We start from the raw sequence: 15,825 nt of genomic DNA on the forward strand, positions 1-15,825 counted from the left end.
TCCTGATCTGATATTCCTATCACACACCCAGCACCGAGATCTCTCCCCTGTGTGCTGATGGTCTGCCTAGAATGTTTTACTTCTGTAGGAGCTTTGCAATTTTTTTCCTGTGTCGATCACTTTGGCTACTTCCTGCAGGGAATTTCACCTGGTAGTTTGTTGTCTAATCAGTGACTCTCCCAAGGTCCTTCTGCAATTCTTTATAGATGAGCCTTGTTTTTACATCATCATTTAGCATCACCAGAGTACCTCAGCTCATGACAAATGACCTTCCCAGATCCCACGTGAGGCAGCCAAAGCTAACAGGACCCCACAGAAGGTGGTTGTAAGAATCCGTGGGTGATGTCTCTTTATCAATGAAAATTGATCGTTTCATTCTGCCCTTCATCTCTGTGTACTCACCTGTTACTTGTGCATTTCCAAGACATATTTCTTAGCCTTATTATTTCCAACGTTTAGTGAGGGCTGTGAAAGGATTTCAGAAAGGCAGTCTGACTCTACCTGTGAGACCTGCCACATCCATCCATCCTGCCTTGTTTTCACCTTCAAACAACTGCAACAAGTGCATGAGAGATTGCTTCCTTCAAAGCTACACAGATGTTTCTTTATTATGTGCTTTTTCATGTGTTTGCTTATTCTATCCATTCTGCCTCTGTTTAAGTCAGGCCATTTAGGGGTAAGTAACTTCATCTTGTTTATTCTCATCCTTACAACACTTAAACACTTTCATTAACATTGAACTCCTTGATCTATCACAGAGAGAAGTTTAGAAAGAGCGACAGCAAAGAAAATAACATGAATCAGCAACCATCTCAGGGAAAGAAAAATAATCAATTGTAGTGATGTAGCAGAGGGGCCATTCTCATCAGAAATCATGGAATTCTCAGCAGCAATGTTTTCTCTCATTTCATGACCTTGCAGAAATCCAAGGTTTATTCTTCCTTGACTTTTCTTTGACTGGTGACTCAACAGTGTCCCTGGCCCTGTAATGCCATTAAGTACAAAGTGAATTCAGAAATTAAAGAAACGATTACTATTAATACAAGCTAAGGGAGATCAGTAAGCGCTGACCAATCTTTAATTACTTATTTTTACTATTTACCAACCAATTACTTATTTTTACTATTTATCAACCAACTTACTTACTTTTACTTATTTACCAACCAATTGAGATTTGTGCAAAGAAAAAAAAAACCAACCAAACAAAAGAACCCCAAAACAGCTCCTGCATGAACTGCTTCAACAGAAAGAACTTCCATCTGCCTGTGTGCGAAGTAGGGATTTGACCATCCCCGTCTATAGGAGTGAAAGCTCTTGGAAATGCTGTATGTCTGAATTATACCTAGAAAGAGGAAGTGAGTTTTGAGACCTGGATTTTTGGAGATGTCAAACACACAAAATGTGCTGTCTCTCAGCAGAGGTTTAGGGGTATCACAGCCATGGCCCTTTGGGTGGTTTAACACACCAGGAAGATATCAAAGGAAACTGTTTCACTCCTCAGGCATGTAGAAATATTGCTTTAGAGAGAACTGATGGAAAGAATTACCTATGCCTGAAGAGGATGAACATTTGCACGCCAAGAATTTAAGTAGCCTTCTAAAACGAGCTCTGAAGTGCAGGTGTTGTAGGAAAGGGAACAGCTCACCTGGCCAGCAGAGCCTTTACAGTGAGCCGGATCCAGGGCGCAGCGGGCTCCACGCACACTTCCCTGCCATCCCTCAGCGTAGCTCTGCCGAGAAAGGAGCAGAGGAGTTAAGGCCAGGTGTGTCCCTCACACTTCTCCTAATGGCTGGAATTTCTCTTAGCCAGTAGGTGAAGAACCTGTTTGTTTTTTCTTATGTGTTTGGGGGTTTTTGTGAATTATGTCAGTACAGGTGTTTATGCTATAATCTTATAATGAGCCTAATGGATTTTCTATTTGGTTTCAGTTCTCTACCTGGCCATACTTTAGAAGATTTTTCGGGAACTTAATTATCATGAAAAGTTGTTTTTTCTAACCAAGCCTGGCTTAAATTACCAGTTCCTAGTGAGGTAGAACGGGATGCCATGCAGTGCTGCACAGAGGGTATAATTGTACAACCATTATTTGCTTAAGAAACCATAGTGAAAGCATAAAAGCCTGACTGAGCCCTTCTGTTTCCTGACTGCACTGCCCTGGTTCCTGTGACTAGTTCCAGGAGTGGTTTTAAATGAAGCCTACTGTATCTTTTGTTTTGTAGCCACATGGAGTATAATCCTAATTCCCCACTCCTCTCACAGGGAAATGTTCCGTGTGAAATTCTGAAACAGGAAATAACTTGGGGCCTTTCAAACCTTGTCACATGCAGGCCAAGTCAGAGGAAATTGTTTTGATCCATGTCAAGAGGACCCAGTTTGTATCTTTGATTGATTCTTCAATGTCTAAGTTATTAATTGTGCTCTGTGTTGTGGGAATCTGATTCTCCCCTCTAATGTTGTTCCTAAGTAAGATGACAGAAAGAGAATTAAAATACTCTCTGGAAGCTGCTTGTAACACTGGCTGTGAATGAGCTTATTCCTTTGGACATAAGGCCTCATTCCTGATACTTGATGTCTCTGAGGCTTTGCTAGGGAACCATCCTGCCACTCAAAGTACATGAGTAAATAGGATGAGAAATGCTGGATCAGTTCCTCCTGTAGGAAGCAAGGTGCTGTTTAGGAAAAGTGCTCACATGATTTCCACATGTTTGCAGTGAGGTCCTCTTTGGCTCAACCTCACATCCTGAATAGTCTTGGGAGGGATGAACTTGGAATGAGTGCTTATGCACTGGCATTGGGAGCCTCTTTCATCTGTCTCCTCCAAGGCCTTACCTGTGGAACAAAATTCTGTTATCTCTAGGTCCATGAACAGCACCTTTATTTGCTCCCCTGAAACAAACTGTATTCTCTCCTGTGGCCTCATTCTTCCTTCTCAGACACTCTGATTTGCTGGCTGCTGAGATAAAAGTCACTGCATCTGCACAACACAGCAGCTGACTTTTCAGAGCTGTTGGTGTGCAGGTGCATTTGAATTTAAACTTGGATTGCTACGTTTCTGCCATAATCATCTGCTCGTATTCCTTATTCTTTCTTGCAAATAATTCTTGCTCTGTCACCAACCTGCCTACCAAGAATAAAATTGCAAAAAGGATAAAATTGTCATTTGTAAAAAAGATATGTATGGACATATTTAGGGAGAAATGTCCTGTTTTAATTCAAGCACTTTTTAAATCTAGAGACAAGCATATTGTGTGGCATAGGAATAAATTCATTTGCACACAGAAGCGTCTTTTACTCCTGGAAACATCTATCCACAGCATCCTCACAGGTACAAATGATCCTTTTTACTTCTGAATGACAGTTTACTGAGGATGCACTTCTCTTGCAAAAAATCATCATGGACATAGCATAAGCCCACTTGCATTTGCATGCGTATACTTATTAATTGCTTACATGGTTTTTAAGAAATAATTTTCTTACCTTCTGACCCTGCCATTGAGACCAAGTAGAGAACCAAAGTGACAGCAACAGATTTGCCATCCATTGCTGTGCATGTTTTCTTGACAGAGGTCCTGTTCTGGTGCTGTTTCCCATCAGGTTTTATACCTGAAAGGTGCACTCCCAACAGCCTGAGTGCTGAGAGGTGGGTTCTGCACACACAGGTTTCCTAACACATGAGAGTGTTGCATAAGAAACCCAAACCTCTGTGCAGTCCGTTCAGTGGCACTTCAAACTTCCCTATCTTTTGCTGCTGTATATTTTCAATTATTCTTTAAATCGTTGTTGTTATCCATCGCTTTCTGTTTGCACTTCTTCATGGGATATTGGCTTTAGCCAACAACGCTAAGCTTGCACTCAGACATCTCTCTGAGCCAAAATAAAGAGACTTTTTCCCTCCTCTGTGAATATAGAATGTCTGTCCAGCATCATGCTTAAGTGCCTTGTGCAAAAAACATTTACACAGCATAAATACAAGAAATTTTCATGCCAGTCTTCACACTATATTTTGATACGAATCAGATAAAGTTATTTAGTCAGTGTTTTATTAAGACAAGACTCAACTCTTCTTCTCTTACTCTCTGAAAGGATTTTGTCTTTTTCAATTTGGCTAAAGGGATTTAGATACTTTGTGCTGAGAAGTCTCTCTACTCATTAAGCAGGAAATGATGAGCTTAAAATGACTGAGGCATCATCACCAAAGTCACTTAAGCTCTTCTGAAACTTTAATCTGTCCATAATATGAAAGGAGAAAGTATCTAGCAGTAAGGGCTGTAATGATACTTAGTTAAAATAAACACTTAGGAAGTTGCTTGTTTTTCTTTCTAACCTCATGCATTTAGAATAATCACAGGTGTTTAAGACAGCAGATAAACACATGTCATAAATGACTTCTACTGACAAGGAAGAGCAGCCCAGTCTGGTGAAGGTAAACACCAAGTCAGCCACAGTGTTTCACTTAGCAGTCTCCAAGAGCACCAAACCACATTTTTGGAAGCATGAAAATGATTGTTGTGATTCTAAGGAAGGTATTCTGTGACTGCACACAGAAGGGGGATGTGATATGCAGTAATTTTTACCCTTGGAATTGCGTCTCACCAATGAGCCTATGGAGGAAGGTGCAGATGCTCTGCCCAGGGTCCTACAAGTGCAGCCATTGCTGACATTTTGGACAGAAGAACTGATGAGAAAAGCCCTTTCTCAGCTGTGGCTCAGCTCCCAGTAACTTGACTGGGATTTTGCTGGTGGCAAAGGTTATGTGTATCTGCATTACACTAAAGCTGATGCCAGTCCTTTAGGATACACCCAGATTTTTATGGCAAGTGGTCTTTCCCAACCTCTCCCCATTCTTGGCTGATACTTGCGACATCCTTATCTCCAAATTACATCTCTGAAAGAAGATATCTTATAAAAATCCCTCAGGATTATTAACAGGAAGGCTTAGACTTGTACGACAAGTCTGAACAAAACCTGTCTCCTTGAGAAACCTTGACTCCTTTGCATTCTGAGGTCTAGCAGGCTGTACAATGCTGTGCAGTGGGACGGGGGCAAATATGGGGACAGGGAGGAAAGTGTCGTCACAATAGTTGTCCTCTTGTACAAGAACTTGCTCAACCACTGCCAAAAACTCCCTTTATGTCTTGCACCATGAGCAAACATGAGCTGATTGTGCAGAATGGAGTGGCTCCTTGTCGGAAAAGACCAAACCTAAACAAATATCAAAATATTTGCTCAACTTTCCCACTTCCCAAGTGTTTGCTGCTTGACTTTCAACATTCCTCTGTTAATTGCTCTGCTACAGGTAGATATAAGGCCACATAATTGGAGCTCTGTTTCTTAGGATTTCCTCTGATGTAGTCCTCCCTCCTAACTGGAATTAGGGAGGATGCATTCAGTGACTTCCTTAATGTTTATCAGATTTCCCTGTTTCTTTAAGCTGATGAAAACCCTTGTTCATTGCCATGTTCTCAGGTGCTCTTCTGTCAGAGCACCACACTGCTATGGCCTTGTGATTTCTGTGACAACCAGTACTTGTTCATTACTATCTGGGAATTGTATGGTCCAGACTTCTGAAAACACTGAGTCTGACAAGAAAGAGGAAGAAAGTAGATAGTTGTCATAATTCCTCTAATAATCTACACTTTACAGAGGCAGTAATATGCTGTTTCAATTCGCTGGCCCCTACAACTCAGATCCCCATGCCTTGCCCTTCGTGGAACACTTTATGTGATACAAACTGAAAGAAAATCCTTCCTCTTTTTATCAGTTCTCTGTTCCAACAAGGAAATTAATAACAAACAATACTAAAGTGAAAACATTTCAACAAGCATTTATTAGGTAGGTAAACATAAAAATCTTCAATAAATAAATAAATAAATAAATAAATATTATTCTATAAATAAATAAAGTGAGGTTTTTTCTAGGCAAAAGATGGCATTGAAATATATGTTTATACCTTCACAACACTCATTCACAATAAATAATATCTTGAAAATGGTGACACAAAACCTGATGTACCATAATTTTGACACGTTAATTCTGGAAGCTCCCCTCCTCACCCAGTAGCCCACTGTGAGTGGCAGTGACCCAGGTGCAGTTGAAGTTACTTGTCCATGCTTTGCTGGGGAGAAGTTGTTGCTGGTCTTTTCCTAAACTGTTAGCACAAAGGAAATGAATCATTTAGTGAAAGCTCCACTGGGCATGCACTGCACTGTTCCAGCTGTGTTTAGCAAAAATTATTCCAGAATCATCCCCATATTCCTTCATAAACTATTTTTCCTGCCTTCTTGTTGAGGTGACTGTGGTTTCTTTCCTACATGATGAGACCAGTTTAAAAGACTAAAAGTATTGTTGTCAACTAACTACAAACCAGGGAATCCATATTCTAAATGCTGTGACATTGTGAATGTAGGAGGCAGGAGGAGGTGAGCTGTCAGAAACTGGGTGAGTGTCTGCCCTATTTTTGCCTCGCTGGAGGAGTCAGGACACTTTTCTTCTTTGTTTTAGGACATTGTCTCAGGTTTGGTGTTGGCCCTAGAAAGAAAGAAGATGGGAAAAGAAGTTATTAAAAATCAACCATACAACAGGTAAGACTTGCTGGTGTCAGCTGAAATCCACCACTTTGTGCTTCTGTGCCCAAGACCCTGAAAAGCTGTGATAGAACCCAAGGGACACTGGTATGTCATAACATTCCCCAGATGATTCAACAGCAGTGAATTTCCATAGTTTGATGCTTCACTTCACAACTGGAGCCTGATTTTCCCCCCATTTATCTATGTGCCAGTTGTTTGAAAAACTGCTTGCTGCTTTCTGCCACTGCAAGCATGAGAAAACCAGTCAGTTAATGCTCAGATTTTCTGAGCAGTTGTGCTGCAGGTTTTCAAAACGCTTGTGCCTTAAGGGAAAGGAAGGTAACCTTCCCAGAGACGTGTGGCACAGTAAGGCTTCAATAGCTAATGCTGTAATTAAGGCTCAAAGCAATCACAGTGTTTGTCACAATTAGCAAACACAGAAGGTAATAACTGCCCGAGGAGACAGAGTTTTGGAGCACTTCACACCCGCCTGTGTTTGGTAGTTCAATTAAAATACCGGTTTTCAATAAGCTGTGATTATTGAGGAGAAATTACTCACTTGTCCAGAATTGCCTTGATGATCAGCTTCACCCAGGGAGCACTGGGCTCCAGGCACACTTCTCTGCCATCTCTCAGGGTAGCTCTGCAACAGGAAAGAAAGGATGGGAAAAGGGCTGCTTAGTGAAATCCAAGGCAATGCCACCTTTCTCTCATAATAACAACATTCTAGGCATAGACTGACGTGTTACACTTGAAGCTGCATAAACCGAGGCTGTAGCCTAACATAAAGGAATATTTTTCACTGGTTTGGTATCTTCTCATATCTGTTTGTTTGATGCATTAAACCATCTGCAGGACTCTCCCTCTTTTCAAAACTGCCTTTTCCCCCCAACTGGCTTTGTATTGGTGTCGTTCTTTCACTGAAGAGTTAAATCTTTCCATCTCGATTCAGAAATTGTACTGCCCAGTCCAGAGGAACTACCAGTCCATAGGAACTTGGTTACTTACAGAAAAAGTTCTGGAATGCAACTGGAATGATCTGTGCGCTAATGGTAGGATTTTTTCATTGACTTGAGCAGAAGTGTGATCATTTTTTTGACCTAGCCCTTAAAAATTATGCTTTTATCTCTTGCTCAACATGGCTCCATGCTTTTTCACAAGCCAGTGGAATTCAGAGTTTTAGGAAGTTATTTGCTGCCTGATGACTGCAAATTTAGGTCAAAATATTGCATGTGTTCAAAAAGTAGAGACTGGGAAAACAACACTCAGCTCCCAACACGTAGCACATCCTCTGCAGGAGCAGGGAATGGTGTTGTTCTGCTTTCTGAGCAGCTGCTTCTGCCAGCAGCTCACGCTGCTCACGGAACACTTACAGCCGATCGAGAGCAAAATCTGCTTCCTCCTTGTTAAGTAATCAGGAGGGTTTTGCAAAACACTTACATGACTTCAACATTCTTGCAGTGAGGTCCGCTGGGAGTGAGGTTCACGTTTTGGATGAACTTGGGATGGATGAACCTGGAATGGGTGCTTATGCACTGGCACCGGAGTTCTATGGCCGAGCGTGGCACTGCCTCACCTGGCAAACAAAAAAAGGTGGAGTAGTTCACTACTTCCACAGGAAGCACAACTTGGGTTTTTTGCTGAACATTAGGAGAGTCCTTTGCTGCACTGGTAAGACAGCACAGTGTCTCTCCATCAGCATTTGCTCTGGCCATTGGTCAGCAGCGCTTGAGGAAGGGTTTCTTTACCTTGTGTTCCAAGTGCTGAGATCAGGAGCAGGATCAGCACAGCAGCCACAGTCTTGCCAGCCATGATGCAAGAGCGTGTCTTCCTCGTGTGGCCTGGGCCTGGTTCTGTGGTGGGGTGAGCTCTGGCAGATCCCGGGGTGTCAAGTGCCTGTGCTCTGGGACAGGCTGTGTTTATATCCTGCCTGGGCCAGCCGGGGCACTCCGGCATCACGGGGGTTTGGGAAACTCCAAACCTGCGAGATGCTGCTGAGCACTGAGTCACAGGTGAGCGGGGAAGCCCCTTTCCCTTCATGACCACAAAACTGCTTCTCATTAATAGAAAGCACTTTATGAGGTAAAGACACGTAGAGTTGCCCTGTACTGAGCTGTGTGCAGTCTGTATAGAGGTTGTAATTTCTTGGAATAATTTTAATCTCTAGTTTTGTCCTCCTTGTGACTTTCTACCACAGTTCAAAGGCATTTGCTCTGTGATTTTCTATCTCTGTGTCCTTGGACTTCAGTATTATTTTTTCTGTTTTAAGACATGACAGAAATAAGAGCCAATAATTCTAGAAGTTATAGATACTTGCTCTCCATGTCCTTATATTCGTGTACATTTAAAAGACCCCTTTTTTATATGCTAAGTTTAGCAGAAATATTTACAGTATTCTTTTGATGAATTTGAATCTAGTTTCACTGAAATAAGCAACAGTACCACTGAGACTGTGTAGTATCATTGAAAACACACAGAATATGTAAATATGATACAATGAGTTGCTTTGTCTACCTAAGGTGGATTAATTTTTTTAGGATGACTGCTTCTTTTGAAGCAAAAACTTCCTAGTTATTTGCTGCTTTGAATTTGGGCAAAGGAAAATTCTAAGAGCTGCTGTAGGATTCTGCTTCTGAAATAAAGTGAGGCACTTTTGCAAATTTAAATTTGACCCTGTAAAGAGAAAATTTCTTCTGATTATGATGAAAATAAAGAAAACTGAAGATGGGATCATGAAGAAGAATTATTCAGAAGAAGTCAGAGGGGTTCAACCATTTCTTTTAACAGTAGAGACAAATGCTATAATACAACTTGACCTTATTTGGGTTAAACATTAAGGACTGCCATTATTGTTCCTCTGCCAGGTAATGGGGAAGTCAAAGGAATAAAGCATAGGGCCAAATATGAATGAATGTAGGTTATTTTGCTCTGACTGATCATGAAGGTCTCAGAGATTTACATAGGCCAGACTGAATTCCAGTTACTATTACCTTATCTATCATTGTCTGTAGTTTATAAATTGCCTTATAGCACATGATCTGAACAGTAGCTATTCCAGAAGCTATGGAATTAAGTATGCAGTTTCCCTGTCACTTTACAGCTTGCAGAAAATACAGCTGGATTAGCTAACAGATAACCAGATAAACCCTTCACCACAGCCCCTACTTGTCTGACCTGAGGTCTGCCTAGGGATTGTGCTCTTCAACCATGGCAATCAGCAGGTGTCTAGGAATGTGTGAGAGAATACTAAGTGTCTTTGAGACTTAACCCTAGCAGTCTGATTCTGGTTTCATTTGCTGCCTCCTGATTCTTTTACAGGATAACAAGAAGCAGATATTGATCCTTATCCCTGATTTCCACTGGCTTCATACTTCTGTAGGCCTTTATCATGGCTCCAGGTCAACCTCTTTTTCTAGGTGCTGTCCTGTCCAGCAGACTGAGTTGTTTGTTCCTAACTCTGGACTTTTTATTTTCTCTTCATACACTATTTCCATGCACAGCAAGCTGTTTACAGAAATGCAAGCTAGAGCATGAATGGAAAAGTCTTCTGGCCTGCATACAAGGAGAAAATGGAAGGATGAATTGCAGGGCCTAATGAGTGTGGATTTTTTTCCCAAATATTTCCAATAAATCGTTATTCCTGTTTAATTTCACAAATTATTGTCTGTATCCCAAGTAAAAAGTTATTCTTTCTGGGCTCTATATGCAATGAAGCTTTTATCCTTCCTCCTCTTTGTGCAAAACCTTCTGCCTGTTTGGTTTTAAGGAAGCATGATTTCTGCTTTCTTGGTCCAGACAGACCAGATGTTTGTGGCTCTGTGTGTTTTACTCAAATATAAAGAAAGGGCTTAGGTGTTGTGAGTCTATCAGAGACAGATTACAGCATTACAAGTCTTGACATGGAGCAGTGGGACAGCTGAGTACTGTTCTGGAGACTGTGCTGTGACTTGTAATCTACGATGTAGGGAGCAGAGTGCTCAGGACTGGCCTGCAAAAAACTCACAGTCCACAGAGATAAATTCTCTCCTGTGATTACCAGAGAGAAGTCAGAAGAGATGAACTCTGAATGAAAAGGTCACAAGTTTTATTGTAAACTGTGTGATTTGGGCCAAAGACAGCAGCTGTTGTTCCAACTGATCTAAAAGGGCCTTGTCTGGGAGATGTGAGGTGGGTGAATTAAGAGCTGCTGGAATTCAGGCTCACACACACTCTGACTGAAGAGAGCCATTGCTAAGCCTTAAATACGTGTGTCATAAACGATATCTGATACCCTTCAGCTGTATAAACACCTTTTTGTCATAAGGGTCATGAATACAGCTATTGAGAAGCTTCCATTTTCTTGGCAGGAGAGTGCCTTAACAGCTACCAAGCGATAAGATTTCTGAGTACTGATCCTTATCAGCAGTGTATGACACACAGGAATGCAGGCTGTCCTGTGTCAACTTCTGACACTGGTGTGTGGTCCAGCAGTCCCTGTCCAAAACCCATGGCAAACTGGTATTTGCAGGATTAGTTCAGAACAAACTGCAGGTGCTACAATAGGCGTAGGATTCAGTAATTCCACTAATCAAGGCTTCCACATCAGTTATACTATAGAAAACAAAGGGCAGGAGAGAGGCTGAGGTATGAAAACACTACAGTTTCTCAGATAATTTTCTGTGTGTTCCTGCCCTTCTCTGACTTGAGTGCCCAGGAAATTTACATTTCCTTATGCCCACATGAACAGTGAGGAATTCCTTTCCCCTGGGGGGATCCTTGACTGCCCTGTCCTCATTTCCCTCAATGACTGTTCACTACTATCTTTAGTAATTCTGCCTTATGCCTGGAATTTTACATCCAAACATGTAAAAGATGATTTAAAAATTGCTGAGCAGCTGAGTCAGTCCATGTGACCTGATGGGGTTTTTTGAAAGAATGTTGGGTTCCACAGGAAAGGGTAGTCCTGTTTCGCTTTACATTTCCTTTAGGCAAAATTTTCCTCTTAATTTCTTACACTTCTGTGACTCTGTATGCAAAATCTCTTGATATTTTTGATCTGCAATAGGAAAATTCTTCAACATCTTTGTGGTATTTTCCTGGCGTTTGGGATCTTTAGTTTCATCTGTGTTTTGGCAGTGAGATGGTCTCTACTCTGAACCTTTCCTGAGGCAAACTGGCTGACTTGAGATGGCCAAACAAAGAATTCATTATAGTTACAGATGCCATAACTCTACATCTTTCCCTACTAATAATTCTTAATTAGATATCAACAAACTCCACAAGATTTTAAGTTTGCCAGCTTTCACGCTGAATGACTTTTACATGAAAAATATAGAATAAAGGGCTGTAATTAGAAATGTAACCATGAGATTAATTTTTGGTGTCTGTCTTCTATGAGCTTCTGCAATGTCTGATCAGTCCTGTGCAAAAATATTAATTCTCTTTTGTTTAGTTAATGTGCAATTCTGCAAGCTTAACTTGTTTTGCTGAGCCCTCCATCTCAGAAGAGGCTCGCTGAAATTTGTGTGGCTGCCTCCTTTCAGTTGATGTTTGTAGTTGATATTTACCCTCATTTAAAAAAATGGAAATCACATTTGTTCATTTCTAGAAGTGCTGGATATGGAGTGGAGGGTCTTTGTCAAATCAGTCCTACACTGGGCAGGTGTTACAAAGGTCACTGTGCCAGTGGTTTAAGAAAGGAGTTTAATTAGTCATAAAATTGCACAGTCTTCTGAGAACGAGGATGAGAGGCAGAGCTCTGCTGAACCACAGTAGTACTTCCTCAGAGCACAGGAGATGATGATCCCTATTCCTGTATTTTCCGTGCAGCCCGTGATTGTTGCTGCAGAGAAGCACAGTTGCAACATCCTTGCTGGTGAATGTTTTTTTCCACCTGCCCTGCTGATGAGATCTTTGGTTCAGAGGCAGGTGAGGTGCCTTGGAGCTCTGTCTCGAGAGCACATGGCACGTGGATGTCCCTGCTGCACCAGCAGCTGCTGCAGGAATACACAATTATATCACACACCTGAAGTCCTTGCTAGCACTTCTTTCTCTCTCTCCCGAATTTTCTGTCAGCCAGGTTGATTTCCCAGTGTTCATCCTGCTGGCTCTTCTAGGTCCTGGTGCTGTGCATTTAATATTCCATGCTTGCAGCTGCACATCTAAAATTCACTAATGGAGATGCTGAGCCTTGCTTCAGCACTCCCTGAGCTTCCAGCAGAGTATTTGTGGTTTACTCAGAATTTGATTCACGTTTTTCAGCACTTTGAAGGACTCCAGAATTGCAGTTCTTCCTTTCTGTGCTCTGTGGCAGATTCACAATACGACAAAAGCCATTTACTGATTGAGTTTGATGGAAAATATCTGTCTTTGTATATTCCTGGGTTTTTCCCATGTATGTAGTAACTGCATAGGAAATGAAATCATCTCCAGAAAGGGAAGTAGTATTGAGAAAAAAAAAAAAAAAGAAAAATAAAAAGAAGAAATGGACAGAATGCTGCCTGAAACATTGTCAGGGTATTCAAGCTACTCAGCATACAGCAACTTCATCAAAGGAAAAAAGAGACCAGTTTAATTGCATTAATTGCATTTTTAAGAAAAAGAAACCTAATTGCAGTAGGATTACTCAGGGACTTTCCAGTATTGCAATACATGGTATCACCATGTATTGTCTTTCCTATTATATAGATGCCTTTTTTCATTAATCATCATATGTAACTGAAAACCTAATGGTATGATACAATACATGAACAAAAGAGTTACTCAGAAAAATATTTTATTCAGTGTGACAAAGCCAAGACTTCCAGGACTGAGCAGGAAGAGTAGCTGAGAACAGGGAAAGGACTGGAGAAAATCCTTGGGAGTAGCACTTGCTTATGCCCCCTTCCTTACTCCCCAGCCTCCTCTTTGACAGCCTACATCCCCTCATCTGCCCCACAACTAGAAGCCAGTGTTCTAGGGTTTACCTGCTTGGGAGGGAAGGATAAAATAATGACAGCTTTTCCAAAGATATCGAATTTTCAAGAATTGAAGCAAAGAAGAATTAGTAACTCTAGGGTACATTCCATGGGCATTGCAATTCTAATCGCCCCCTTACTGGTGTAAATGGGGAATCAATTAAAATCAGTGGAGTCACACCTCAGCACTGGATGTAGATCCAAAGATAACAAGGTCCTGAACTCACAGGCACTGAGATGGTGCAAAGCACAACAGCTATGAGGAGACAAAGAGGGTGCATTGGCCTCAAATTCCAACATCTACTTCTCCTGCTTGGGAACACTGTGCTGGAAGGTAACGATTTACAGGGAAATCAAACCAATTTTTCTTGCCACTGCATTTTCCTCTTCTTTCCTTCATTTTGTGTTGTTTCATTCCCATATGAAACAGAAAACCCCAGGGAATAATTTACATTATATTGATTTGTTGGGAATTCCTGCCATAGAGAACTTCCTTTAACTCCAGTGAATTTTGTAACACTGATCATGAGTTAGCAGCAGGTCAAACAAATGCTTCAGGTGTGACCTGTTTGCCTTCTCCCATTCCTCACAGGTATGTAACAGCAAACCAGAATACTTGTGTGACAGGAAGAGTTTAGGAACTTGCACCTTGGATTTTTTCCAAGCACTCACAAGTAGCTCTCTAGATTTTTAAAAGCCTAGTAGTATAAAGACAGAATTCATATTGCTTTAAGCCTCTGTAGATTGCCTGAAGAATTACAGCACTTTTGGAAAGCACCACTATATGGGTATAAAGTATCTTGGATTTTGTGAACTTAATATTTAAAATACCATTGTTCAGGAGTGTAAATCTCTGCCTAACTATCTTGGTACTTATACACTGAATCATATCTTCTCTGCACACTAAATTCCTATGCATTTGCAATTCACCCAGGTGTTTTGGGAGAAAAGGATGAAGCTAATCTTTAACTCTGCAGAAGAAAATGACTGGACATTTTAAAGTAGTGATTTGTAATCACTTCCCACCCAGATCAATCTTCTTCATCAGAGGTAGATCCTATCTCTGTATGACTGACTTATGTCTCTGGGCCTGATATTTACCAAACCACCATCAGGCAAGATCTGAGCTGGCTTGGACAGCCACAGTTAGAACTGCAAGTGTGTTTATACCTTTAGCAGTTCCTAAGGTGTGTTCTGAACTTTGAAAAGTTCTACTTTCCTTCTGCCATTCCCACTCTACCCTCGCTTCAGTATTGGGGCTCAGTGTTTGCTGTTTCTGGGCTTGGATTCTCTTTGCATCAAAGACATATCCTCCTCTTCATTTGAGGAAAAGTATTTGTCGTTTGGATTCAATGAAATGTGGAAATGACATACTGGAAATGACTCTTGTATGTCACTGTTTCTTCTACTTTCAGCACAGAGTTGATTTCCTCTTAGAGGTAGGAATATGATTAGAACCCAGGAATTGACCCACTTTTATTTACCATAAAGAGCTGCATTGCTGTGTGACACAGAACTTCAGCGGTCGATACCAAACCCAAACATCTGAATATCTCATGTAGATCACGGATACAAACCTACAGCAGGCAGTTTGATTTTCCCCAGCACCTTTTTCCCGAAGGTCTGACAATACCTGTTTGTTAGGTCCAACCAGTTGAGGTATCCAATCCCTGTACAATTAATCAGGAAACTATCCATTATGAGCACAGGGCATGGAGCCGAATGTTTAAACACCCACAGAAAACCATATCCCTTCCCCATTCCTCTGAAGTGCAATAACCACCAGAGAGCTTGGAAACTGCTGACAGTCATTATGAGCTTTGATGCCAGCCACTGTTTTATCATTTTCATTTCTGAAGTGGCATGTGTGACTGCATGCCAGCTGGCAGCCTTTCATAAGGTTCATCCCATCAATCACACATATTCTTCAGAGGACATTTCTATTTCTCCTGCAAAACCCCCATTGTTTTTGCAGCTTTAGAGGACAGAAGCTCCTTGGCTGCTAAAATGTCCTCCAGAAGAGTTTCTCATGGACTGTCAGAGAGTAAATATGAAATGCAAGACACCTAGGAGCATTTCTTCTTGGTTAGACGTCATGCTTCATCTACTTTTTGGCTTATATGAGGTTTTAAAGATTCTCTCCTGAAAAGGTTTTCCCCATGTATTCTAGTTTTACAGTTCTATCTGAGACATTTGGCAGCTCCAACGCTTCTCCCACTGCACAGGAGCTTCACTGTTACTCTTGTGCTGAGTGCACCTTTGGTGCTGGTTGCACGTGGAGTGTGACAAGTGACAAAAGTCTGCACGAGCACAGCAGGCCTAGG

The 15,825-nt window shown here is 41.3% G+C and overlaps 3 protein-coding genes across 7 annotated transcripts in view; 1 reads left to right on the forward strand and 2 right to left on the reverse strand.

Moving 5' to 3' along the window:
- Positions 1-15,825, forward strand: part of LOC135298577 (ras association domain-containing protein 6-like) — a 73,403-nt gene that overhangs the window by 18,179 nt on the left and 39,399 nt on the right. For all 5 annotated transcript variants that reach the window (XM_064416314.1, XM_064416315.1, XM_064416313.1 and 2 more), the window contains one exon: positions 6,502-6,581. The gene's annotated coding sequence lies outside the window, so the exon portion shown is untranslated. The remainder of the gene's footprint in view (positions 1-6,501; positions 6,582-15,825) is intronic.
- On the reverse strand, positions 908-3,556 carry LOC135299917 (interleukin-8-like). Its single transcript, XM_064419307.1, has 4 exons — positions 3,478-3,556; positions 2,691-2,829; positions 1,646-1,729; positions 908-983 (listed from the first exon to the last, which is right to left on the reverse strand). Exons 1-4 carry the CDS (start codon positions 3,539-3,541, stop codon positions 908-910), a joined length of 363 nt encoding a protein of 120 aa, XP_064275377.1. The 5' UTR covers positions 3,542-3,556.
- Positions 7,046-8,492, reverse strand: LOC135298579 (interleukin-8-like). Its single transcript, XM_064416318.1, has 3 exons — positions 8,315-8,492; positions 8,007-8,142; positions 7,046-7,209 (listed from the first exon to the last, which is right to left on the reverse strand). Exons 1-3 carry the CDS (start codon positions 8,376-8,378, stop codon positions 7,122-7,124), a joined length of 288 nt encoding a protein of 95 aa, XP_064272388.1. The 5' UTR covers positions 8,379-8,492; the 3' UTR covers positions 7,046-7,121.

The sequence above is a fragment of the Passer domesticus genome, chromosome 4, assembly GCF_036417665.1.
Source record: "Passer domesticus isolate bPasDom1 chromosome 4, bPasDom1.hap1, whole genome shotgun sequence".
Classification (NCBI taxonomy): domain Eukaryota; kingdom Metazoa; phylum Chordata; class Aves; order Passeriformes; family Passeridae; genus Passer; species Passer domesticus.